The following is a 27199-nucleotide window of genomic DNA, read 5'->3' as shown; positions in this document are numbered from 1 at the left end:
AGCGGATATATGAAATTGAAGTAGTATGCTATTTCAATAACAAAAACAAGGCAAAGTTACCAAACTTTATATAATTGAATGAGTCCAACAATCATTATTTTAAAAAAATGTGTTTCAGACAAAAACACAATTAAAATACAGTGTATAGGTTTACATTGCAGTGCTGTAAGAAGCCAAAATACCCATGTCCCTCCCTGCTTTCTGTATATGGTTTATTTTCATTATAGTTTTAAAACACAGAAACACAATGGCAACAACTAAGATATTTAATGTTGGTGATTTAGTTTGGGCAAAAATGAAAGGGTACCCACATTGGCCTGCTCGTGTAAGTATATTTCTTGTCTGTTATAAATAAAACCATTGATTGTGAATAAATGGTACAGCCAATATTTTTTTCAGGATTTTGCATTATGTTTTGTGCTAGCTGTGGAGCTTAAACAAAATATAGTAAACTTTTTAATTTTTTCATTTCAGGTTGATGAACCAAAACCAGGTCAAGCCGTACCCAAAAAGAAATATGTCATTTTTTTCTTTGGCACTCATGAAATGTAATTTTTTTTTGTGCTTTTGTTAAATACATTTTTACCTGAAGTTTTATTTTTCTGTATTTCTATACGTATTTCTTCTTTAGTGGTTTTTTGGGTGCAGATGGTCTTTTTGCATATGAACAATATAAAGAAAAATATGGCAAACCAAATAAACGAAGAGGTTTTGGGGAAGCCCTAAAGGAAATTGTAGAAAACCCAACAGTAGTTCATGTAGATGAGCCTGAGGAAGAAAGGTATCAATAAATTTTATATAAAATGGCTAGTTTTATTTGGTGTTTTTTTCCTCATAGATGATCACTGATATTTCCGGTTACAGATAAATATACAAAACATAATCAAACATAAGCTGCATGGTAACAGTAAATACTGAAAGAATATATATAAAATTTTTCTGGCACATTAAAATTTGTTTTACGAACTGTTTTCAATTATAATTTCTTGGAACATAAAAAACTGAAATTTGTTTTTGAAAAATATTGTTTCTGATAAGCTATAGTGTCCACCTCCTATTCAGTGAGTACTAGATACGTTTTTACGTTCAGCTGACAGTAACTAAATAGAATTTATGAAATCTTTATTGTCCTATTCTTCTGTCATTGTGTTTTTATTCTTCTAAAGGGTAGTTTTTACTGTACAATATAATCATGACTGCAATGCTCACAAGTCTGTTTAAAGCATATATTTCTTTGAACCAACCGGTAAACAAAATCGCATTTCCAAATGATGCTGTAATTAAGATATTTAGAGTGGAATATCTCCTGAGTGTTCCTTTGTCTGTAGTGATTTTAATAGATGTTCTCGAATACATTTTTTTATAGTGAAGAGGAAGAACAGTCTGATGATGTAAATGAAAATGATAATGAGCCACCTGCTGAAAAGAAACCAAAAAAAGTCAATAAGAAAGTCAGTAAAATGTGTGTTACCTTAAGGGAATTAATTTTTACAAGAACTAATTTTTGTGAATTTGGCCAGTCCTAATATTTTGTGAGTATTAAATTTCGCGAATTTCCTAAAAGGATTTGATGATATTTTGCATCTTTATAATTTATACTTTTTTTCAACTGTGACTGCTTCAGTTGTATATATTATGTACTTCAAGAAAAAAAAAAATTAGTGTAAATCATTTTTCAGAAAGGAAAAATAATATATATAAAAAAAAAAAATATATAAAAAAATATATAAACTTTCTGCAGATTTTCGTGGAAAATTTCATGAATTTCACAATTAGAGAGGTTTTAAATAATTTTTCACAAATTAACAAAACTCGCAAAATTTGTAAAAATTATTTCTGCAAACAATTATTCCAATAGGGTGTTTTTTTGTTTTGTAGCAAAATTTCTGGATCTATATTTTGTAACTTTACTTCTTATAGAAGGAGGAAACCAAAAAAAGAAAAAGAAAATCTCAAGATGTACGTAATGATGAGTGGCATTGCACTAGCTTTTGATACTGATTCTTCCTTTTGTTAGAAACATTTTTATTTTTTATTTTTTGTTTTTATGTAGAATAAGAAAAGTAACAAGAAAGTAAGAGCAGTTAAGTCAGTTGAAGAAACTTGGAGTGACTCTGATGATGAGATGCTATTAATTGATGAAAAGAAAAAAAATGCAGCTAAGGTAAATATTGTTTTATTTTGAATATGCATGGTCTACATTCTATTATTATATTCTACTAGTGAATTTTGTTGAACTTAACGTTTTATCATCAGGAGATGGGAACAAATAATCAAGTTGAATGCCAACATTTAAATATATGATTGAGAATATAAATACTTTTTGCAGATTTATTGAGCCCGTTTTTCATTTTTAAACCAGATTGTCAACAATGCTGAAACATATTTATCTTTGATAGTGCTAATTTATAAATCTAACTTTGGAACTGATAACACTGGCAGCAAAAAATATAAGTTACAAATTTTAGCGTGTTACTAACTTTTTAACCCTTGAAACTTTTTATTTATAAGTTTGTCTTATGTACTACAATTACATTCATGTTTCCTTATAAAAAAATGTGAGTTTCAAAAGAAAGTGCTGGTGTAGCCACATTGCAAATCCTCCTCTCTAGATAACCCACCTCAGTAACCATTGTCTTTAAGCTTAGTCATTAAATGTCTCTAATACTTCTTTGTATCAGATTAAAATAAGAATCAGTTATAAGGTCTGTTTAAGATTTATAACCATGCGTAATATTTTAGGAGGTGGAAGAGTCTGATTTTGAAGAACCAACCAGTTCAGATGACTCTTCAGACGATGATAGTGGAGATGTAGGTTTCTTTCGTTGTTGTTTAAGGCTGTTGACATGTAGCTTACGCATGAAAAAAAATTCATCACTGTTATAAAATATCAGGTGTAACAATCTAGTCAAAATGACAAGACAGCTTATTTTTTTCAAGGATTAAAATTATATAGAATAAGACCAAACTTAACTGTTATTCAAAATCATTTGCTTTCAATAATTTTTTTAAGTTTTTTATACCAAAGTATTTTATTTTTATAGGATTATAAACAACCTGAGGAGAATAAAAAAAAACCTAAAGCAGAAACTAAACCGAAAAAAGCACCTGCTGCAAAGAAGCCACGCAAACCAGCTAGTGAGAAGAAGCCACGTAAGCCTGCTGGTGAGAAGAAGCCAAGAAAACAGAAAGAGAAGAAACAGACATCAAAAGATGATGATGTTAGTAGTGTAAGCTCTGTAAGCTCAAGCGATGAAGATAGCAGTGGAGATGAAGAAATTGAAAAACTCAAAAAGAGATTATTCAAACAAAATGTAAGAGCTGTTAATAAATATTGTAGAAAATTAAGTTTTGTTCACATAATTATATTAGACAAGTTTCTGTGTCCTTATTCACTTTAATTCTTTCTCCCTTCATCTGAGTTTGATTAACATTTGTCAATTATGACATTTGTTATCCACCAGCCAATGTTTGTTTCGATTCCTAACATCGATGACGTCATAATAGAAACATGTATTGTATATTTTGTCAGTTTTAGGTTTCAGTATATAGTTTAAATCTTCTGCTAAAATTTTGTAGTGAATTTGACAAGGTTTTGTGGATTTCCGAATTCTGTATAGTAATATTCTTCGTTTTATAAAGGTGGAGTTGACTGCAGAAGAAAAAGCAGCTCAGGAAGCAAAGAAGGAAGAGGAAAGATTAAAAGAAGAAGAGAGGAAACGTATACAGGAAGAAAGTCGTCTTCGTAGAGAACAGCTTAAGAAAGAACGACAAGCGGCAAAGAAAAAAGAAAAGGAAAAAAAGTACGAAGTAAAATTTTTATAGAAAATTTAACTCTTCAATGTCACTTTTATGTCATTGGTGAGCAATTAAACTGCGTAACTTCCACCCAGGAAAAATAAAACAAAAAAGAAGACAAAAATAATTTATACCCACATGCCAAGGATTTAAAATTGCGTCCATGCCTAAAAGTCTGAGAAGTAAACATATTGGGTTGAAGTTGTGAGGTAAAAAATTTCTGATGATTATAAAAATTATCATATTTTAGAAAGACTGAATCCAGTGATTCCGAACAGGATGACGAGGAGAAAATTGACGATGAGGAGGAGAAAGCAAAAAAAGCTGAGGAGGAGGAAAAGAAGCAACAAAAGAAGGAGGAGAAGAAACGTCAAAAAGAAGAAGAAAAATTGAAAGAAAAAGAAAGAAAGAAAAAAGAGAAGGAAGAAAAAGAACTTAAGCGGAAGGAGAAAAAGGAAAAGAAAAAGTATGAGACGATTAAATATTCATACTTAAAGAAATATCAGGTTCCCTAAAGTCCCTCGAATATCTTTTTCTCTTTAAATTGTAGAAACAGTATTACTGTTAAAGCTTTTAATTCTTGTTAATTAATTTGAACGAACATTTAAACGAACATGGAAGATCAAATATTAAAATTAAATTCGCTGATTGGTAATCTTGCAAAAAAATTCAATCTTACTAAAACTCCAGTCGTTTTGTCCCAATCTTTTGTTTAAAAATCATGATACAATTATTAAAATCTTACTTTATTGGAGTTTTTACTTAGAACTTACCTCTTGCTAGTTAAAAATTCGCATGTGTTTCGAAAAGTTCTTCATTGGTTCTTAAGAACTTGGATTAAGAAGTTTCGCTAATTATGCATGACGTCATGGACTAGCTCTGCGATGGTGTTGTGTTTAACAGTTTTGACAAGGCATACAGGGTTAATGTTTTTAGCCGTTCACTTTGTGTTTTGAACATTTCACATAAGTTTCAATATTTAGTCACTATCATTATGCTCAATAACAGCAAATACGTGTTTTAGAGCTAGTTGATAATGTCATAATCTCGCATAATTAGCGCAAATTTTAAGACATAACTCGAAAACTAAAGAAAATTCCTTAATAATTTTCGACGACTTTTATGCGTGCTCAACTTTCGAGGAAAGTAAGCTTTAAAAAGCAAAGCAAAAATTTTTAAACATTTTTAAAGAAAAAAAAATTTTTGACAGGAAATCACCGCCTTACTCTGAGTGTTACTGCTTAATCTGTACATGTTCCCACTTTGTGGTTAAAATCTGCACTTGATCTGTCCAGTTTATTATTGTTTTGTTTATGACCGTAGGAAATGTAAGAACACCTTTAAAAACGAGCTTAAGACTGTAGGTCACTGCTCTAATGAAAATGAAATCACAGGATAAATCTGTTTTTCTAAAGCTCTGACTCTCACAAAAAATCTCATTTAAATTTCTCTTGGAGAATATGGGAAACTCTGAAAACAAGATGGACGTTTGTTATTTTTCAGAGAACTCGTTAAAGCAGAAAGGGAAAAGAGTGGGAAAAGTAAATCTGAAGAAAAGAAGAAACCTAAATTGACAGAAGAACAAAAGAAAGAACGTGAAGAGAAAGCTGATGAAGCTTTTAAAAGAATCGCAGCGGAGAGTAAAGGTAGTTGTTCCTTTAATATCCTAGTTGTAAAAAAAATTCCTAAAATAAGCTAAAATTTGGACCCGAAATATTGATTTCTCCTAAATCTTCTAAGCCTGATATGTATTTTTCTTTAAAACAATTATTTTTTATAATTGTATTTTTAAAATCAACCAAAATATATGTTAAGAAAGGCTCGATTTCCTTTAAGAATTTAAAACGGTTTTTACAAAGTATTGCTATTTTTGTGCGTGATTAAATTGTTTAATTTCATCACGCACAAGATAACTGAAATTTTTTTTTTTGGTTTTAGAAGTTGGTGTTGGTGAAAAACTTGAACAGTTAGAAAAAGAACTTCGAAGAACACTGTCTGTCAAAGAAGCGGTGAGTCGTGTATATTATTTGCGAATTTGGGACCGGAATTCAGGAGAGCGCAAGACATGAAAATTTCATGAAAGTTCTTTGATCTTCATTCTTTATATTATTGACTTGCAAGCTATTACTACTACTTCGCAAGAATTATTTATTTTATAACCATAAAGAATTTTTTTTGAGAATTGTGCAAAATCCATAATAAAAATTGCAATTGTGTATATTTTTATTAGAATTAAAGTTTGCGTAATATTAACCTTCAATAGTTACTAAAAGTGACTATTAAGCTGGGTTTACAGGAAATGTCCGTCCTTTTTCAAGAAATGCGGAATATTAGTTTCTTTTCTTCCCTTGATGTATATATACAACCATCTATAAATTGGCATTGATCAGGAAAATAGGCAAAATTGATAAGTTAAAATTGAATGTTATAAAACTTTATTAAATTTGAAAGTGAACATAAAAGTTGGTATATTGGAAGGTTATGCTGTTTAACATTTGTCGTTTAGTTCTCTTGGTTTAGTTTTTTATACTAAACCATTAGGTCAGGGATTTGTGGTTTATCCATGTTACCATTATATTTTGGGTTGGTTTTGTGTATAAGTGCCTAATTTTGTTCAACATAAAAAAGTCTGGCTGCATAATGTTAGTCGTTCCTATTCCAACATGGACACTTTATTAGACTGATTTTCTTTGTTTTTAGGATCATGAAAGATGTCTACAAGTTCTTCAAGAAATATCTGCGTTGAATCTCACGCCTACCGTACTCATGCAAAATAAAACAATTATACCCACGATGAAAAAAGTAAGGAATTAATTAGTTTGTTAAAGGTGGATTTGTTCCTAATTTTTAAATCGTATAACTTCTGTATTTTGGGGAATTGAATACGGTCACGAAAAACTTTTCTCGATATAAATTTCTTCCTTTAATAATAAAACAAAGAATAACAAGTGCATATGCTGTATCATGTTTGTATATATCCTAAAGTGTTGTCACCTTGCATTTTGCGAATTATTTTTTCAGTTCAATGTATATATTTTTGTAGGTGAAAGCTTACAAAGCAAACCATAGCGTGAGCGAAAAAGCTTCGCAGCTATACTACCATTATAAAAGCTTATTTGCTATTGGTGGAACAGGTAGGCGCACTTGCATCATTATATACTATTACAGTTTTTCTTTAGAATGTTGTGGATAATTTATGAGTTTACTTTTTGTAGGAGTAGCAGGGGCTAAGTTCTTTACCCCTCCTGTCAAATCAGCATCCAACCAAAACCAACAAAGCACGGAACAAATCAAGACACAAGTTCAGATAAACATTAGTATAAGTAATGGAGAAAAGATTGAAGAAGTTCCTGTCACTATAACTCGTAAGTAGCCACCATTTTATAACTTTTCCCAACTCTTTTTTTGTCCATTTTTATTCGTTAATCTTTTATACTTATGTATGAGGTATTTATTATCTGTTAAAGTCTATAATCAACCAAAATTATTTACTTTTGTCCTATCGAAGATAATGGGCCTACCCTGCACAATGTGCCTATCGGAGATAATGTGTCTATCGGATATAATGTGCCTATCAGAGATCATGTGCCTATCAAACATAATGTTCCTATCAGAGATAATGTGCCTATCGGAGATAATGTGCCTATCGGAGATAATGTGCCTATCGGAAATAAAGTGCCTATCGGAGATATAGTGGCCTAGCGGAGTATGTGCTTATTTTATTTAGATCCAAGCTAGCTGCGATGAGATTGCAGTTGTAACATGTAATGAGGTATGTTGTACTACGCGTTGATGTGCAACACAAGACACATTAACTTGGTTTGATTAGAGAGTGCACACACTGAAATCAGCAACAACAGCCACTATAAGCGTGAGCTACTCCTTGAACTCGCGATGATCGCACAATGTACATTATTTTATCTTTTAAAATTTTTACCCTAACAGTAATTATAGTTTCAATATTTTGTTTTTAACATTTCGAAAATGATTTCTCCACGGGGATTTATTTTCGCGTGCGAGGAAAAATTGTTTCTTTGTTGCAAAAAGTTACCAGGACAACAAAGTAAGTTACCTCTTCCAATAAGGAAATCTAAAGTAGACGGGGGGCAAAGTTTTCATTATTATAACATTTCAACTTTGAGTTACAAGACAGCCGTAGGACATAGTTTATTTATTTATTTTGAAACTCGTTTTCAGATCTTCTTCCTGTTTCGGTGTCGCAAACAATGTAAGAGGACCTGCAAACGAGTTATGTACCTTCATTGTAATTTACTTTATGTTGAAAAAAAAGTTTGTCAGATAAAAACAGTAATTCTTCAAGCACCGATACAGGATCAGTTTAATTAGAAATATTAGTAGGTATCTTAGGCGTACGGTGAAACATTGTAGGACACTCTTTCGAGGATACCTCTACAAATGATACTTTACCTTGTTTAATAGGCCCCATTGTAGGGCGTATCCGCTATGGAGGAGTGAGTCCTATGGAAGACAATGCTAATTGAGATCTTTCCCACCACTCTGGTGCCCTCTACGTCGAGTTTTTTTATACGAGTAACTTTCATTTTGATATCTTTGACGTTACTAATCTAAAATTTAAAATCATACCACCTTCCCGCCCGAAAAAGTCGCGTTAACTTTGGCGTGTCTGGTCATCTTTAAAAAAAGCCCTGCTTTAAGGGCGTTTCTGAGCAACCACGTGATCTAAAATAAAAAATTCAAAACAGCAAAAGTTTGAACATTATTTCTTCTTTTCATGAAAAATATGTTTGTGAGTACTCGTAGCTCCGTTAATTTCATGTTCTTGTACTTAAAATCTTATGCCAAAGGCCTCAACAGTGCCGTGTATGGATTAAAAGAAGTTCAGGTAAAAAATTTTGGAAAGCTACTTAAAAATTTTTTTATTGTATTCTTCATTCCATTGTACAGGCTAAAAAATTGTTTTGGAAATTTAGAACTTTCGGAGAGGGTTTCCGCCTGATGATTAATGCTGGATTTGTTTTTTCGGTGCATTGGATAATGTTTTTTTAGGAAAATTGGGTCACCAGAGACATGTCTGCAGGATTTATTTTTATGGTTGCAACTTTTAAGCAAAATGATACGTGAGTGTGCGAAAGTATCACTTTTCGACCATTTCGTTATATTCCATTTTAAAGTGTATATGAGACAAAGCGAAGTGTTTTTATATGCAAATCTTTATCATTGCGGAAAATCCTCTTTTTTTATCTTACTCTCCAAAAAGAAATATCCAAACTTCAAATTTTCGGAGGAAGTTTCTTTTTAATCTGATTGTCCGAATGTAAAGACAGCACTTTGAATAAAATTCAGTAAACGGTACAAGAGTCGAACATAATTTTACTCCTCTCTGAGATAGGGAGAAAATATATTTTATTCTTCGTACAAACGTTCAATCATATCAAGCTGATCAACAATCAAGTTTAGACCTGCTGGCAGTAAGTTTTGTGTATTTAAACGATCTAATTTCAAATTTAGTCGAATAAGACATGACATGAGGTTATCCACAGCTTCCGACGCCATTTTTCCTTTGACTGTATGTTCATACTCATCTTTATGGTCTTCTTCATCTTCAGAAGAGCTATATCCGACAATGTTTCTTGTCTTTTTGTCTGCTTCTAAACTTAACTGGCATACAGCTGTATCGATGTCTTTCGTAGATTTCTTAAAGTTCTTCATAGGCGACGTTTCAACGGTTTGACTAAGCAAGGCAAAATTCTCTCCTGTGTACTGTAAAAACTGTTGAAAATATAACAGGAAGTTTGATTCGTCTGAGATTAACCAGTCGAGTAGAACACTCTCGTCAAAGGATAAAGATTTTGTTAATTGAAAGAAAATCCTAAGAGGGTTGATATCTTCGCCATATTGAATCGATAAGGAGCTAGAAAATATAAACTCCTAATTAACAGGCCTTATGCAATTCGATTTTTTAGGACACATTAAACTGTAAGAAACCCAATCCTTATTGATAGAAAATAATAAGGAAACAATAGCTTACGCGCATACTTCTGTTGCATCTACTGTTAAAATTTTATCAGGCGAAAGCGCGGGAAAATATAGTGCGCGGAAAAAGAAGTACACGCGAAAATTATTACGTTGCATTTTGAAAATCTATATTTTCAACACTTACCCGGCTTTCAAAAACAATTTCTGCAACAAGTACACAGCTTTCACAAGTTCGTCATCCTGCTCCATGAAGACCTCAAGAAGAACTTCAATAAGATTGGTCGATACGTTGTTGATTCGTGGAAATTTGTACAATATTGAAAATATCGTAGACAGTCGTAAACGAATGTCATCTAAAACGAACAGCACTTTTAATTGTTTCGTTACCTCATTTTTGTTTGTTTGTTGGCTGTAAAACGTTGTGTCGACAAAAGGCATCTGCGAGATTAAGTCTCCGCAAAAAGTTTTTTAATACCGTAAGTGCTTAATTAAGCGCCATAGACTTAATATTCGAAATCCGAAAATTCGTAAAAGTTTTTCCGCGAAATTATGTAAGAATCGTCTATCCGCGAAAGTTTTTTTAAAATAAAAAAATCATTTTTTCTACACAGATTAGCGTTTGGAGCATCTGCCCGAATAGGCCATGGTCAAACTGACTGAGAATAAAATTTACCACTGGGTGTTTTCATGATTTACTTATCCCTAAATTGAAAACCGATCAACCGAATAACTGGAGTGAAGTTTTTCAAAAAATCGTTACGAAAATTATAAAATAATGGTATTTTTTGATTTTGAGAATCGTCATACTTTTCCCACTCGCACATACAAGGAAACGCAAAAGTTTTCGAAATTACGTCAAAATCGTGCATTCGCGAAAGTAAAATCCCAAAATTCCGCAGTATGTAAAAGCTTTTTTTGGGGGAAAATTATAATAGTCATAAAATAAAAAACAGACTATATATATAATGTACGAGGTATAAATAGCGTGTCTCTAAGCAAAGATGTTTATGGTTAAATTTCCTCTCGTCAATGCGAGCTGGTTAAACGAAAAGATGTAAACATTGTTACATGTAATTTCATGTTTTAGATGATTTAAAAGGTTAAAGCTGTGAGCTTAAAAGGTTATTTCATTTTCAAAATATCGAATAACCGTCCCTAGGCGCTTGTTTAAGAGGAGCGCTTAGGGCGTAGATGTTTTGCAGGATAAACAACTTACCACATTCATGGAGCTGTAAATTCAACACTTCCAACTCGAAGATAATCAACTTGCGAGCACTACAATCATCCATAAAAAGAGAAAAACTGTTCCATGTCATAATATTGGGTAATCCAACAAAATTAGACTCGATTATACACAAATTTTTTAATTGGTTCGGTTGAATCATTACCTCAGCAAAATCAAAACACACGGAAGCAAAACAATTTACCAAGGCCTGATCCGAACATACTTTACTAAAATCTAAAATACTGTGAAAAGACTTTAAAAAATAACGCCACAGCAAATGCCTCTGTTTTACAAGTTTCTTTGGCACACCTTCTTTTGCAAACACTTGTATACCCAAACCCGTTAAACTAGTTACTAATACTGAGCACGTCTTTAAAAGTGTAGCAGTAATCTGTTGACCCGTGGTATAAGTTAATTTTATGGCTTTTAAAATGTTCATGCAACATCGTAGAAGCAAAATAAATTTTTCTGATTTCACCTCCAAAGAATACAACTCTTTGATTTCATGTATACACAGACCCGCAGAAAGCTCTAAGTAATCCATAATGGCCTTTACTACTGCCAATCTTTTTTCCATACGTTCTTTGGATTTTAAGCATTGTATTATCACACTTAAAAGTGTAGCTCTTAACTCCAAATGCTCCGAACAGCTTTTTTTCAAAATATCTTCACTATACTCTTGCAAAAAACATTCAGGCAAAGTCTTGAATAAGAATGTCATTAGTTTCAATACTAAAAATGTAACAAATTTATCACAGCCTAGTAGCTTTGAAAGTGAGTTTAAAAAACCTGTACTTCTTAATATTGTTTGCACGGTAGCCAGTTCATCATCACCAACACAATATCTGCTTAACATACTCTGAGTGTTGCCTAGCATCACAATAATGTTGTCCCTCTTTCCAATGTCATGGCCATTAATCGCCACATCGGCACAACAGTTGGAAAGATCGTTTAGTTGTTGCCATAACTTGTTCTTATCTAACGTGGTTACCATTCTAAATAATCAAACAACATTGAAAATACAATTCAGTTGGGAGGCTACACATTATTTGGCACCAGAAGGAAATCATAAAAATATGCAGCTTCCTATATTTCCCTAAACATTTATTTTTTTCCTTCTTCAAAAAAACTAGAAAACATTTTTAAGATTTTGAGAGAATATACAATTCTTGATTTCAGTGTCCTTAAAAAGCAACATGTATGGGGCATTAGAGGGCAAACAGGAACATCTAACAATACTGGTACTGAAATAAAAACAAAAGAGACTTCTGAAATAAATACAAAAAAATCACCAAAATATTTTTATCTTTTAAGAAAGAAGACTCAAAGTATAAAGCATATACATAATATACAATAATTTTGTATCAAAACACTGAGTAATGTTTTTGTGCTTGAAAAAGATGGCATATATCCTTTTATATTTCACTTCGATCCCATAATTTTATATATTTGATGGTAGCATTAATTCAATCCAAGCCATCGGTATCACCTGATGTTGCCGCCTTTTGCTAAAAAAAAAAGATAAATTTAAAACATAAATTTCAGGAGTTCTTTGACCCTTACACATTTCAATCACACTACTTAAAACGATGTGAGACATATGTACCTCTTTCATTTCTCTTTCATGGCTGACAGTAAAAAAATTATTTTTATGTTATGTGATTTGTTTTCCAAAAAATATTGAGAAAGTTTATCACAAAAAATTAGATTATTTATATTTAGGTTTCAGTACAAATTTTTCCTTGGACAGTTGCTTAGTAAGTGAGTCTCAAACCTTATAAAGGAACACATGTGCACATTCTAGCTATTTTGATTAAAGGTTAAACCTACCATCTGCTGCATTTGCACAGAGCCAAGTAACGCTAAATTCTGAATCAACATTTGGAAGACGTTTGGAGGTAATGTTTGCTTGAACACATTCAACAGTTGCTGTGGTTGTCCACATACAGCAATAGCATTTGTTAGATGTTTTACACAATTGTCAAAATCATTTTGGCCAAGATACTCTTCTCCCTTTTGAACTTCTTCTAAGAAAAATTTTTGAACAGCCTCTTGATCTTTCATGTCAGGCAAATTCTAAGAGAAATAAAATAATATAAAATGTTTCAAAAAAGTTTTAATTTACAATTTTTTTGAATAAAAAGGCTTCCCGTACAGCATTTTTTCTCAGGATAAAAGCCTTGCTCACAAAAATTTCAAAATTGTAAATACATTAACAAATTCCATGTTAAGTATTTTAGATTCTCCAGGTAATCATATATTGTAATTGCACAGGTAAAAATACATTGATAGTCATTTTCCATTTTCAAACATACATTGCATTATTTATTTGATAGATGTGAATTTAAATAAATAATAAAGTGAAATAATAAATATGTCTAAAGTTTTGTCCAACTAAAAACATTGCAAAAAATTGTTAGCAATAAAAAAAAGTTTGTATCTAGCAACATTCAGTTTAGAAAATGAATCACAAAATATCTTACAGCCTGTTTGTTTGTTGAAAAAAGAATTTTAGAAGCTTTCTTTTGGACCCCCGTAGAGTAATTTAATGACTTTGCGCTAACGGGCAGACAGACAATACCCAAAATCCCAATGCAGGTAAGGGCAAAATTTTAGGAGCCGCTGTCTCGTGGATTTTTTCATATGTTGACGACTAGTCTATTATAATGTCAAAGATGGTAGCTGCAAACAGCAATAGGCTAAAGACTAGCACACTAATATTTATTTGGAAAAAACCACTTACCAGATCAGATGATGATTTACCAACATTTTTCTTTGCATTAGCTCTTCCTAAAAAATTTGGAGAGTTAACAACATAATATGATTTTTAAACAGGTCTCAGCAAGGATCTTTATATACATAAAACAATTTTTTTAAAATTGCCATGAAAAAAAAGGCTCAATAGACAATTTAAGTTGAGACACAACTGCTGCAGTGCTTCCAGCCACTTTAAATATTTATTATTATTATTTTATTTCTATCTCACCCATATCACCCATATAGCAATATCTTTAAGATTTTTTACATGCCGTAAATAATATCAAAAACATAAATTTATTGTTTAGGATAAGTCATTTGTCAGTCTACGAGCAAGCCTATTCATAGCCAACCTGACCATCCTAGCTAATTCACCAACTCCTGACTTAGTTAAAAGAACTACGTAGACATAAATCTCTTTTTCCTGGCCCCTTCGTCGTTGGTAACGTTACCAAGAAATCCAGTCATGCGGTTCTTAACTAATGCGTAGGTGAACGCCGACGGAGCACGGATGACGCAAGTCTGCAAAACTGCACTTACAGGCGGAACAGACAATTTATCATGGATTTAATTGTAGATAATTTCTTCATTTGACAAAACAATTGGAAACCATAGCAGGTCCAAATTTAATGGATTATTTTCTTTATGCCGTAACTGTTATTCAAACAATTTAAAAAACAAAACCCACATGCAATTTTTTTTTCTGTATCAATTTTATGTATCAGAACTTTCTGAATGAATTTGGAAGTTTTATTTAAACCATGCAGATAAAGATTTTTTTAGTTTGAAAACGAAGCATATTTTTTCCTATTTGCTGAAAAATAAAAAATAAATTTATGAAAACGACAGTATAGTCATGCATACTATTTTGGACATGTAGAAAAGGAAGTTAAGATTGAGAGAGTCGCTATACCAGTAGACGCTCGATCATCGTGTTTGGGGTTCATGATTTAAAACGTCCCCCACTTTTCTACTGCAAAATGAATGCGCAACAAGAATTGATTGGTCTTTTAAGTGAAATTCCTGCACAAACGCTCAACCGAAACTGAAAAGGTATTTGGTGTGATCATTTTCCACCCATCGTTCAAAAGTTCATTCGCCATTTTTTAAAACAACGCGTGCGATACGGGCATTAAGGTTAATCTTTGTTGTGCATTCATTTTGCAGTAGAAAAGTGGGGACGTTTTAAATCGTGAACCCCAAACACGATGATCGAGCGTCTACTGGTATAGCAACTCTCTCAATCTTAACTTCCTTTTCTACATGTCCGAAATAGTATACATGACTATACTGTCGTTTTCATAGATTTATTGTTTATTTTTCAGCAAATAGGAAAAAATATGCTTCGTTTTCAAATTAAAAAAATCTTTATCTGCATGGTTTAAATAAAACTTCCAAATTCATTCAAAAGTTCAGGTACACGTCAGGTACATAAAATTTAAACAGAAAAAAAAATTATACCGCACGTGGGTTTCGTTTTTAAAATTGTTTGAATAACAGTTGCGGCATAAAGAAAATAATACATTAAATTTGGACCTGCTATGGTTTCCAGCCACATTTTAATCACACGCCTGAAACAATTTAGGTGTGTGCCAAGGCGCACGCCTCTCCTGAAAAAGATGCCCTGAGAGACTAAATGTAAAGTTTTTTTAGCGAAAAATATGGCGAGCAAAATTGCTCGCATGGACACTCTGACGCGACCAATTAATTGCTCAGGAGGTTATTTGCTCATGGCAAGACCTGAGATATATTTAAAAAAAGCGGAAATTTAGCTAAACGATAAAAAACGGCATCAACGCGGCCCAAACGAGGAAAAATACACAGAAGGATAAAGTTGACTAAAAAATCAACATTTTTGTGATGACGTCAAAAATTTTGACGTCAGTTCGGAATTGCTAACCTGCTGGTTGCACAAATTTTGGTTGAAAAAAGAAGGAATAATGAAATTTAACCTAACATTTTATGTGTTCAGGGCATTAAACTTGGGACAAGTTTTCTTGGTCTAAGTTGCTTTTTTAAATTATTGTGTCCATTCTTCTTCTAGAAACAAAAACACAACAGTACCTTGCACCACCAAAACTTATACATTAAGAAAAAAAATAAGAAAAAACACTTACTTTCCCTCAATTTTTGTTTAAATAAAGGATCGCTTCTACGTTTCCGATCGAAGTAAATGCAATATCCCAGGAATGTAACGCCAGCAATTCCTGCTGCAATAGTCGCTACATGACCATAGCTTGGCATCATTTTAGCTACCTAGCTAGCCAGGCGAAAATATGGCGAACTGTTCACAGAACGGTAAAAAACTAAAGGAATTTTGTGTACCGCGATTCAGTGGTAAAATGCTGAATCAGCTTTATGCAATTTATCTCTTGTGTGTGTGTGACATGGATATATTTTACAGACCGTGTGACGCAAAACGAATTGTACTTCTCTGCATATCGTTATTTACATTCATTTTACAAGCAATTATGTGTAACAATTAATGACAGTATTTTTTTATTTCTGATATCAACAACGAGGTTCAAAGTAGGGCTCCAATAAAAAATATCCTGGCGAACAAAGCGCGTTGAGCAAAATCAGAACTTGGATCGGTGGTCAAGATTTTTCCCTCTTTTCCACAACATTCAATCTTGGTGATCCGTAAAAGTCTCAATCCAATTCGTCGTCTTAATGATAGTCTTTGTTGTTAGGCCAGAAAAACTATAGCTAAAAGCTATAACTTACTAGCCGAGTGGCAATGGATGCCACTGAAATAAAGGAAAAGGTTACTAATATTTTATTATATTTCTGTTAGGGGCCACTCACACATTGATTTTAAAAACGGAAGACAAAACTGATGGACCCTCTCTGTGTGACCCTCCTTCATGCCTTCCCCCACTTATAAGGCAAAAAATAAATTTACCCTGGCTATTATTTCCAGGGGCCATGGCTTTAAATTAGGGGGCACTTACATATCAATGGGGGGGGGGGGGGGATTTCAAGAGAACAATCGATTTTTTACCATAATAAAAGTCTACAAATTTAACTTTTTCTTTAGCTATACAGTAAGCTTTTTGACTTTGAATGCAATAATATATTTACTGGGCTGTTTTATGGCCATGGTAAGGAATTTTATAACAAAGAATCTTGCGTACGATTCTATTTTTGGTAATATACATACTCGATTTAATTAAGGCTCGAAATCACGCAACATGATGTTTCTTAACATGTTCTAACGTTCGAAACTTTGAGACAACACTAGAGAGTTATTCACTAATATATGAGGATTTGCTATAATGAAAATCGGGTCGCAACCAAGGCATTGCACTCTACCATTCACCCCTATTTTCACATCTGTACACCTTAAAGTTTCGCTCTGTAGCAGCGTAGATTAGTGTTTATAGCTCTCATACTCTGTGCGGGAGACCAGGTTTGATTCCTCTTGACGGCTATTCAACATGGGCGAGTAAATGTTGCCATAGCCCTGGGTTAACCCAAGCCATGTGAGGGAAATTGGGGAGATGGCACACTGAATAAAATAAACATATATTTCAGTTTACTAGGAGATAAATATACATTATTAATTAAAAATTTTGCCCTAGTAAACCCCTGTGTGGGTTGTTGGATGTTGTCAGGAGTTGTCTAGTAGAGCGCAGGCCCTAATTGGGTCTGCGTAGCTCAAAATGAGCATTAAATACTCTAGGACTCTCCATCTAAGCGATGGCTCCTCCTAGAAATAATAGACAGGGTATATCCCTTGATATCTGTGAGGCTAGCCATGTAAAATATGCAGATCTATCTATCGATCCCTAGATTCTCACATTTATTAATTTGATCTCTACCCAGGAGTGTTTTGTGGTAAAAATCGATATGTGATTGGACCCTTAGAGATGTGGAGAAATAAAGTATTTATGCTCATTTGAGAGCTACGCGGGCCTAATCCCTGCAACATTAAAGGGCCCACACAGTGTTTTTTCTCCCCCACTTTTTCTGGCTGGCTGAAAAGGTTGCTGACTTACCAAAAACCCTGTATATGTGATGTCGGCAGCAGGCGTTTGTTTACGGGGTTTTTTAAGGTTTTTTCTGTAACCATCCGGAAAAGCCCAGGTCCATCTGAAACCGCCCGAAATGCAACACGCGTGAGCTTATTGTCAAATTTTGTTGAGAAGAAGGAAGGTGCTATTTTGTCGGTGTACTCTCAGTTTATTATTTGTGGGATTTATTACAGCTATTACAGCTATTGAATAAAAGATATACAAAAAACAGTTTCTGTCAATAAATGTTTGAAAAATGTTGTTTTGGGTTGATTTAGGTTTCTTGAGGCGAAATAATGAAATAATAAATTCTTTTTAAAAGACTGGAAGTTGTCCGGCAGACACTCTGGTTTTCGCGGTGTTCCCAGCGAGTCGGCACCCTAGTGCTGGCTGGGGTTAACTCAGGGCTGCTGTAACATTTACTTGCCTATATTGAATTGTTTCTAAGGGGAATCAAACCCTGGTCTCCCGCACAAAGTGAGAGAGATATAACCACAAAGCTACGACACCACTAGAGAGGGTCATTGCAATTACAGTGTTTATCTCTAGAAAAGAGGGACTTCGAATATTTGAAACCAAAATTTCGAGTTCGCAGCAAAACTTTTGCATGTCCCTACCATTTCTCTGAATATTTTCAACTGCATCAACTGTTGTAGATTCATAAGGTTCTGTCTTTGGATCAGAACAGATAATAATTGAAAAAGTTCATCAACCAAACAGATTCCAAAAATCACAATTGTTCGTGCTGATCTTTTTTATTTCATCTTTTGATGCAAATTTACCTTTATTGTCCTGTCCCTTTTTTAATATGTCTGTTGCAAGGGTGCTGAAAAGTTTACATTGTAAACAGTGTGCTTTATATATATGTAGACGTTTGCAGGTATCAGCACTCTTGTGTCTTGTTACCTTGCCATTGAAAATACATCAGGTCAAAGGAAGTTATACATCAGTTTACTCTGGACCCTTAGCATGTATATTTGCCACCAGGTAGTTGGCTAGTAAAGGGGGTATTGAAAAAATGGTTACTTGCGGGATAGGCTCTGCTTGGAAAAATTTCTTGTCAAGAGTCTTGTCAATTGAGGTAAAAGGTTGGGTTGTAGAAGGCATGTGTAGGAAGTGTTATGTTGCATGGTGGTGGGACATAGGCAGGAAAATCTTGATCGTTTAGAAAGGAATGATATGAGTATGGTTAGATTAATATGTAACAGAGCGCAGTGAGAAACGGAGATGTGAAGAAAAACAAAATTGCGGACCACAGCTGGAGCAGAAGTCATCAGTTTAATTGGGATGAGAAGAAAATCATTGACAGAGAATCCGGAACAACGGCCAGGAAGATTAGGGAAACCATCAACAATGTAGCATGTAACAAACGCATAAACAGCATCTTGTATCAATTTCCTGAGATTTGGTTACCAGCCGTACAGAAGAAGTAGTTACCTAAATCTAGGTCCGAAAATGTTAATTACCGTAATTAACTGTAATTATCAGACCGTTTCTGATTGGTGAATTTTTATGAATTTCGATCCTCTGTAATTATATAAATACATGCTCAACATCATTTTACTTTGCCCGATGATGGGAGAAGGATCTCCCGAAACGTCACCTACTAAACTATCATGTTCAAGAAATGATAAACTTTCCACAGTAATATAAATACTGAACAGACAAGCCGAAATAATATCTTCAATAATTGTTAATCAAATTAGTCACCGTATTAATTTGTAATTATATATAAAATATTTTTTAAACAAATCAGTTTAATCTTCCAGTATTTAAAACCGTTCACCTTTTTTACGATCAGAAGCTGTTGATGGCAAATTTAATTAGACTAATTATTTCCTGACGAAGTAGGCGTGTAAAAAAATAAAATAGTTCTCTAATTTTATAGTATATATTGAAATCAAACCACAAACCTCAGTCTACAGAGAGAAAAAAAGTTTGATTTGCTAAGCTCAGTGTTTTCAATTCACATTGGCACTCATCTAATGACAATGTGTTAACAAAGGCTGCAAGCTACAAATTATTTTTCAAAAATAGCAAGTTTCTCTTGTAGCTTTTTGTACAAAAATTAATTTTTTATTTTTGCAATTGAAATCTCTCACAAATTTGAGTTTAGAACTTTTATTAAAAGAAAAGATAGCTGAATCAGTTCATTTATTTGTGGGTTTTCACAACGTATAGTATCAAAAAATTAGGCATCAATTAAAATATGTTTTTAAACAATACTGTTTTCGTCATTGTCCTTAAGAATTTTTTTTTGATTGGTCAACTTTTGCCTAAATTTGTTGACCTTATATTTGACAATAGCTCTTAAAAATGCTTTTTTTACAAAACTTAATTTTGCAAACAGGGTCTTAAATCACAAAAATAACTACAGAAAAAAATGATTCTCAATTTTTTTCATTAAAAAAATAATGTTTTTTTTGTTCAGATCCAAAATGTCATTGAAGGATGTAGAATGCCAGTTCGTATGTCAAACTCTGATGAATGGCGTAAGTTTTTTATTATTTTAATTTTTGGTGTGTGTTGGTGTTTGTTGTTTTTTTTTTAATTTGTCTGACAACTGCAAAGTCCTTTTAAAATTTTAGCATTGGCTGAGGTAGTTAGCAAGAAAGAAATCAGTGATGGTGTATGGGAGTTTTATGTGCATTATATTGATTGTAAGTAGGATTCTGCCCTTTACTTTTCACCAATTGAACCTTTATAGCCACTAATTTCAGGACCCAACTTTTCTAATTCAAGTTTGAACTTGCTATTGCCAATGCTTTTAACGTGCAAAACATTCCCAAATTTGTAAACATTTCTAAAACAGATTATTATCTGAAATGTTAATATCCTTGCCAAATAACTTGGAATTAAAGTGGTGACGTCAATGATTTTTCACCGCATGGTAACTAGGGACCACCTAAAACCAATTTGGGTAGGTTTCCCAAACTTCGATCCCCAAATCCGTTTCGGAATGGACAGGTTGATGACGTCATCAAAAAATAGCTCTCGAAATTAGTGTCGGCAATTGCTGGCGCGGTTTCATTTCGCGACGGCAAAAAACAGCCGAGGCTAATCTCTGCTGCGCGCTAATTTTGTGGTAGAAAAGTGGGGGACGTTTTGATTCATGAACCCCAAATACGATGATCTAGCGTCTACGTATAGCGACTCTCTCAATCTTAACTTCCTTTTCTACATGTCCGAAATAGTATGCATGACTATACTGTCATTTTTATAAACTTAATGTTTTCAAATTACAAAAAATCTTTATCCATCAGCTACATTTTAACAACACTTATGCAAACAAATGTTTTTTACCGCACATAGGTTTCGTTTTTAAAGTTGCTTAAATAACACTTGTGGCAAAAAGAAAATCCATTAAATTCGGACCAGCTATGGTTTCCAATTGCTTTGTCAAATGAAGAAATTATCTACAATTAAATCCACAATAAAATGTCTGATCCGCCTGTAAGTTCCGATTTGCAGACTTAATTCATCCGTGCTCCGTCGGCGTACACCTCCGCATTAGTTAACGACCGCATGGCTGGATTTCTTGTGTAAGACCTGGTTACCAACAACGAAGGGGCCAGGCCACAGAGATTTAGGTCTACGTAGTTCTTTTAACTAAGTCAGGTGTCGGTGAATTAACTAGGATGGTCAGTTTGGCTATGAATAGGCTTGCTCGTGGACAAAAAGGACCAGGACTATTCAATAATTCTAAGACAAAACGTTTTCGACCAAGACGGAAATCTATCGGACGTTTTGTCCGACGAAATATGATGGGAATTTTGTTTGACGAGTCTCCAAAAATTATTTCGAGGTCATCGCATGCTACAAAATGGATTTTATAGGTTGATTTTAAAAACTTGTGCGATTAATCACACACCTGAAACGATTTGGGAGTGTGCAAGGTGTGCGCGTGCGATCGCACGCCTCTCCGAAAGAGACTGATATCTAAAAGGTTGTTAAGACTAATGAAGCTTCAAAAATTAATATTTTCAAAATTGCCGACGCTTTACTCTCTCGTGTTGGCAAATTATTGCCGAGGAATTACCGCTGCAAACGGCTATGTTGTCGGCAATTTACTGCCGACGGGTTTGTGGGCTAATTTCGAGGACTGAAAAAACCTTCAAATCTTAACATCTCTGCAACCGTTTGTCAAAAGTACATAATTCTATATATTTTCTTGATCAGCGTTTCAAGATCTATACGATGAAGGCAACAGGTACACAAATTTCTAAAAAAAACATTTTGTGTTTTGACGAGGCCATTGCTGACGTCAGCAAAATTTTTAATCCCTTATATCTCATTAACCGCTCATCAAAAGCGCATGATCATATACATTTTCTTCATCAGCGCTTTAAGCTCTACACAATAGAGGCATCATGAAAACAAAATTCCAAATTTTTTTAGTGGATGGGTTGCTGACGTCATCAAAATTTTCATTCTGCCTCAGTGGATATTTCCACGGGCTAGTAATAATAACAATAATAATAATAATACTTTAATAAATGTGAATGTATTTATACATTCACTCACTCTTTAATAAATGAAACAAATAAAATAAGCAGTAGCTTAACAGTATTACACATGTGTAAACTAAAAAACCTTCTGTTGCTTTTTATGTGTGGATAAATATACTGATTTCAGATAACAAGCGACTTGATGAGTGGGTGTCTGTTGACCGGTTAAACCTTGACAAACTGCAACCACCGAAAATTGAGGAGAAGAAAAAGTCAGCTACATCCAGTCAATCACAGTCATTGTCCAAAAACCAATCCAAACAAAATCTCAGTAAAAATCAACAGCAGAGTCTTTCACAACCCCCTGCAACACCTAATTCTCCTGATGTGGAGCCTGTTAATGGAACGATGGTTAGGAACAAATCATCCAACAATCTTTTCAGTAGAAAAAGAAAAGGAGCTCCAATAGATGAGGTAAAATGTCTATAAACTTTAATTTCAATTTTAAATTAATTTTTTAGATGCATATTTGTTGGCTGTGTTAATAATAATGATAAAATGAAATGATAATAATTAAGGATAAAAATAAACTTTTTTTTTTCAGATTGATTCACAAGATAGTCCGAAACCGCCAACAACAGAAGAAAAAACAAACAACTTAAGAAGCGGTGGTAGTATGACCACACATGGTCATGATGATGTTGTAACTAGGGTTAAAAATATTGAATGGATAGAACTTGGCAAGCACCGAATTAAACCTTGGTACTTTTCACCATACCCGATTGAACTAACAAAAGTACCTTGTATCTATATTTGCGAGTTTTGTCTAAAATACGTAAAAAGCTTGGCGTGTTTGCAAAGACACAGGGTATGTGTAGAATTCTGTTTGAATTTAATTCCTATTTCCAGTTGTTGTTGTTGTTTTTGTTGTTGTTCTTAGATTGTTTTTAGTAAAGCGAATTTCTAAGTTTATATTTTTTCTTTTTTTCTCTTTTCCTCTTTTCCTTTATTTTTAATGGTTTTAGTCGTTAATCTGTTACTTTGCTGTTTTTTTTCAGGATAAATGCTGCCTTTTTCACCCACCTGGAAACGAAATATATCGCAAAGATAAACTCTCGTTTTTTGAAATAGATGGAAGGAAGCACAAGGTTAGAAAAATTTGTTGCGCAAATAATTCATTGATTTAGAGTAACATGTTTTCAGCATGAAAATCAAGCAATAGTTTGATTCCCCCTATCAGTTTTTTAATAACTCTTTTTTTTAGTATGCTACATGGCCTTAATACTTCCTTAGTTTTATATTTATCTCTTAGACACCTGCATGTCAAATGTTTAGGTCCTAAACCCAGAGTCTTGGATATTCGCCATTACTCAAATCTACCCCATAAATTTCTATAAAATCCTCATAATGGGAAAAATTTAATAAATTTCGTTGGGATTATCGTCAGGACTTTAAAATCACAACACAACTTTATTTCATCAAGAATAATCATTCTGCAAAGCTTGGACTCGTGATAAACCCGATTTCCCTACGACTGTTTCACAAATTTTTTTTATTTAAAATTTGTGAAAAAAAAAAAAATATGTAACATTTATCTAGCTATCAGAATATTTAGAACTTAAGTGATTGAATATTAAGCAGATAGTGTAGTGGTGTTTAGGGCAAATTTCAAGCAACCAATGACGTCACGGGAAAAGTGTTGACACAAGGAAAAATTTATTGCTAGCATTTTATTCCCTTATTGACATACTATAAGTGTGCCAAATTAGATGTCATTTGAAAAAGCTTATCAACCGGATAAATTCCCCAGATTTGTTGGCCTAAAAAATATATAGCCTAGTCGTGTTCTTTATTTTTAGGCATATTCACAAAATTTATGTTTACTGGCGAAACTGTTTTTGGATCACAAAACGTTGTACTACGATACAGATCCATTTTTGTTTTACGTTATGACTGAGTTTGATAGCGAAGGATTACATATAGTGGGGTATTTTTCAAAGGTAAATGAATTCTCTTGATTCATCCCCCTTCGTATTACCGACGTTTTTCAGTAGTTTTTCTTCACCGCTATAAGTAAAAGGAGATCTTATGTTAATTTTCCTGATTACTCCTCCTTTTGTTATCCACTCTCCATCGCCTATACTGTCTGCTATAAACACGTTTGATTTGTAACGAACATGATTGAATGCCGGTGTATGCCTCCATCGGTATTTTTCCATGTTATCATGTAGTATAGTTTTTTCTTTTTTTTCTTTTTTTTCTTTCTTTTCTTTTCTTTTCTTTGATTTGTATTTAGGAAAAAGAATCAAGCGAAGATTACAACGTCGCCTGCATTCTCACACTACCTTCGTATCAACGAATGGGATATGGAAAACTCCTTATCGAATTTAGTAATTGATTTGATGCTATTTATTTTTCTTTTAAGTAGAAACAAGAAGCCCTGGGGGCTCTAAGAATTTCCGCGCTACCAAAATATTTGATGAAAACCTGCTAATTCGTTGTGTTATTGTGCCAAACATTCGAAGGGGTTTGGTGCATGAACCTCTGAAGATAAAGCACACCAGTGACATATCTTACAACAAACGCAAACAAAACGAAACGTGTCATAATAAACTCACATTTTAAAAGAAATTGCTAACAAAAAATACAGCCTATCATTCATGGTTGAAAGTCTTGCGATTGAAACGTTTATGGTCTTAAACGGCATTAGTTGACAAAAAATCAAAATTTTGATGTGACCATCATTTTCAGCATACTTTTTTTATTAACTGTGTCAATTTTTGTCAAAAATAAAGCAGTTTTAATTTTTGGATAAATTTTGGCCTGAAATGACATTTAGGTTGCAAAAAATCAAACTTTAGTACCATCATCATTTTCAGCATACTTTATTTGTTAACTGTGCCAGACTTAGCCGAAAATGAAGTGATTTTAATTTTTGTACTAATTTTGGCCTAAAATGGCATTTAGGTGACTAAAATCAAAATTTTATGTCACCATTATGTTCAGCATACTTTTTTTGTTAAGTTTGCCAATTTTTGTTGAAAATGAAGTAGTTTTAATTTTTGGACCAATTTTGGCCTAAAATAACATTTAAGGTGGAAAAAAACCAAAATTTTGATGTCACCATCATGTTCACCATACTTTTTTTGTTAATTGTGCCAAAATTTGTCAAAAATAAAGTAGTTTTAATTTTTGGATCAACTTTGGCCTAAAATGACATTTAGGTAACAAGAAATCAAAATTTTGATGTCACCATCATGTTCAGCATACTTTATTTGTTTGCTGTGCCAAATTTTGTTAAAAATAAAGTAGTTTTAATTTTTGGACCAATTTTGGCCTGAAATGACATTTAGGTAAGAAGAAATCAAAATATTGATGTCACCATCATGTTCAGCATACTTTATTTGTTAACTGTTCTAAATTTTGTTGGAAATAAAGTAGTTCTAATTTTTGGACCAATTTTGGCCTAAAATGACATTTAGGTGACAAAAATCAAAATTATTATGTCACCATTATGTTCAGCATACTTTTTTTGTTAACTGTGCCAAATTTTGTCGAAATCAAATACAAATTTTGGCCTGAAACGTCAATACTAGACTTCCCAGTAGTTAAGGAGCTTGGGTACGAAGTTTACATCTGTGACGACGTGAAATCCCAGGGTCGATTTTTTCTCAAAAAATGCTCCGAAAGAAAAAAACGACGGTTTTAAAGAATTTCCTACGCCTTCGGGCGCGGAAATTCAATGAGTTATTTTTTATATAATGCAAAAAAAAGAACGAGGAGTGCTATAATTGTGGACAAAGTTATAAAAAAAAGAAATTCTTTCCGTCGTTTTTCAAACACGGCCAAAAAGTTGGCGCACACGTAGGGTAGGGCTAGGGGCGTTTAAAAATTACTAGTCGCATTGTATAGACCTTGAAGCCACCAGGATTCGATTCACCGGAACTATGGACCGTAAACAAACTCCACCACATGTGACAATAGGCTAAGTTAACTACACACAGAGAATTAACTTACCTGTGTAAAGTTACATCTACATTACATCTATATCCACGAAAAAGAAATCAACAGCTCTACCACTCAAAATAATTTTTCTTTGATGTAATGTTCTGGATATTTTCATGTATTCATAGGTTACGAGCTTTCAAAATTTGAAGGAAAAACTGGGCATCCTGAAAAACCACTTTCCGACTTAGGCTTGTTATCTTACAGAAGTTACTGGTCACAAACTATACTTGAAATATTGCTGCAACTGAAATGTGAGGAAGGAACAACTCCAAGTTTGACTATTAAGTATGGTATATTTCTCATTTATTTATTATAGTCGTTTTGATTCTTGATATAAAAACCTTCCCAAAATAGATTTTTCTGGACTGCTTACTATTAAAAAAAATCCATGGACTGTCGCCAGTCGCTGCTAACACCAATTCGTTTTTGTCAGATAGATAGACAGGCAGGCAAAGAGAGAGACGGCGAGCGTTACAATGTAAATTTGGAAAACTATAAAACATAGTAAAGAAATAATTTTAAATATAGAAGTGTTAACAGATTTTTATTTATGTCTGTCTGATCCTAACAGTAGATGAGTGATTCCCCATGGATTTATCCACGGGCTTACAACCAGGTTTTACATAACCCCGATGTCTTTTTTTTTAAGTGAAATCTGTGAGATGACGAGTATTCGAAAAGAGGATGTTATATCGACTTTGCAGCATTTGAACTTATTGCAATACTATAAAGGACAATATGTAATTTGCATAACCAAAGATATATTAGACTCGCACGCTAAATCGATGAAAAAAAGAAAAATACGTATCGATCCGAAGTGTTTACATTGGCAACCTAAAGACTGGGCTAAACGAGGCAAATGGTGAAAAATAAGCACACCAGTTATTTGCGTCGTGAAGGTCCTTGTACTGAATCTATAAATATCTATGTCTGTATATACATTTTTAAAAATAACGTAATTTAAACTGATCAGAAGTGTTTCATTTTTT

The 27199-nt window shown here is 33.3% G+C and overlaps 4 protein-coding genes across 5 annotated transcripts; 2 read left to right on the top strand and 2 right to left on the bottom strand.

The window, feature by feature from the left end:
* The first annotated feature begins 209 nt into the window (after positions 1 to 209).
* On the top strand, positions 210 to 8104 carry LOC130656462 (hepatoma-derived growth factor-related protein 2-like). The gene is made up of 16 exons (XM_057459322.1): positions 210 to 325; positions 475 to 548; positions 632 to 781; positions 1367 to 1451; positions 1921 to 1959; positions 2054 to 2164; positions 2743 to 2811; positions 3045 to 3314; positions 3643 to 3803; positions 4049 to 4264; positions 5302 to 5444; positions 5737 to 5807; positions 6499 to 6600; positions 6842 to 6932; positions 7014 to 7163; positions 7526 to 8104. The coding sequence occupies exons 1-16, from the start codon at positions 248 to 250 to the stop codon at positions 7534 to 7536; spliced, it is 1821 nt and encodes a 606-aa protein (XP_057315305.1). The 5' UTR covers positions 210 to 247; the 3' UTR covers positions 7537 to 8104.
* A 1041-nt stretch (positions 8105 to 9145) lies between these two features.
* LOC130656463 (uncharacterized) lies at positions 9146 to 12119 on the bottom strand. Its single transcript, XM_057459323.1, has 3 exons — positions 10973 to 12119; positions 9941 to 10109; positions 9146 to 9691 (listed from the first exon to the last, which is right to left on the bottom strand). Exons 1-3 carry the CDS (start codon positions 11973 to 11975, stop codon positions 9184 to 9186), a joined length of 1680 nt encoding a protein of 559 aa, XP_057315306.1. The 5' UTR covers positions 11976 to 12119; the 3' UTR covers positions 9146 to 9183.
* A 150-nt stretch (positions 12120 to 12269) lies between these two features.
* Positions 12270 to 16066, bottom strand: LOC130656465 (mitochondrial import receptor subunit TOM20 homolog). The gene is made up of 4 exons (XM_057459326.1): positions 15856 to 16066; positions 13725 to 13771; positions 12812 to 13057; positions 12270 to 12489 (listed from the first exon to the last, which is right to left on the bottom strand). The coding sequence occupies exons 1-4, from the start codon at positions 15983 to 15985 to the stop codon at positions 12448 to 12450; spliced, it is 465 nt and encodes a 154-aa protein (XP_057315309.1). The 5' UTR covers positions 15986 to 16066; the 3' UTR covers positions 12270 to 12447.
* Positions 16067 to 16312: 246 nt separating this feature from the next.
* Positions 16313 to 27179, top strand: LOC130656464 (histone acetyltransferase KAT5-like). Of its 2 annotated transcripts, none has more exons than XM_057459324.1 (10): positions 16313 to 16505; positions 20186 to 20246; positions 20343 to 20414; positions 22390 to 22676; positions 22807 to 23070; positions 23261 to 23350; positions 24062 to 24202; positions 24499 to 24592; positions 26336 to 26495; positions 26860 to 27179. In XM_057459324.1, the coding sequence occupies exons 1-10, from the start codon at positions 16479 to 16481 to the stop codon at positions 27074 to 27076; spliced, it is 1413 nt and encodes a 470-aa protein (XP_057315307.1). In that variant the 5' UTR covers positions 16313 to 16478; the 3' UTR covers positions 27077 to 27179. The 2 variants fall into 2 exon arrangements, with proteins under 2 accessions (XP_057315307.1, XP_057315308.1); XM_057459325.1 differs by lacking the exon at positions 16313 to 16505 and adding an exon at positions 18402 to 19201.
* Positions 27180 to 27199: the final 20 nt, after the last annotated feature.

Source organism: Hydractinia symbiolongicarpus, chromosome 9 (assembly GCF_029227915.1).
Source record: "Hydractinia symbiolongicarpus strain clone_291-10 chromosome 9, HSymV2.1, whole genome shotgun sequence".
Lineage (NCBI taxonomy): Eukaryota > Metazoa > Cnidaria > Hydrozoa > Anthoathecata > Hydractiniidae > Hydractinia > Hydractinia symbiolongicarpus.
Note: the sequence above shows the minus strand (reverse complement) of the source record. Positions and strands in the feature narration are given on the sequence as shown.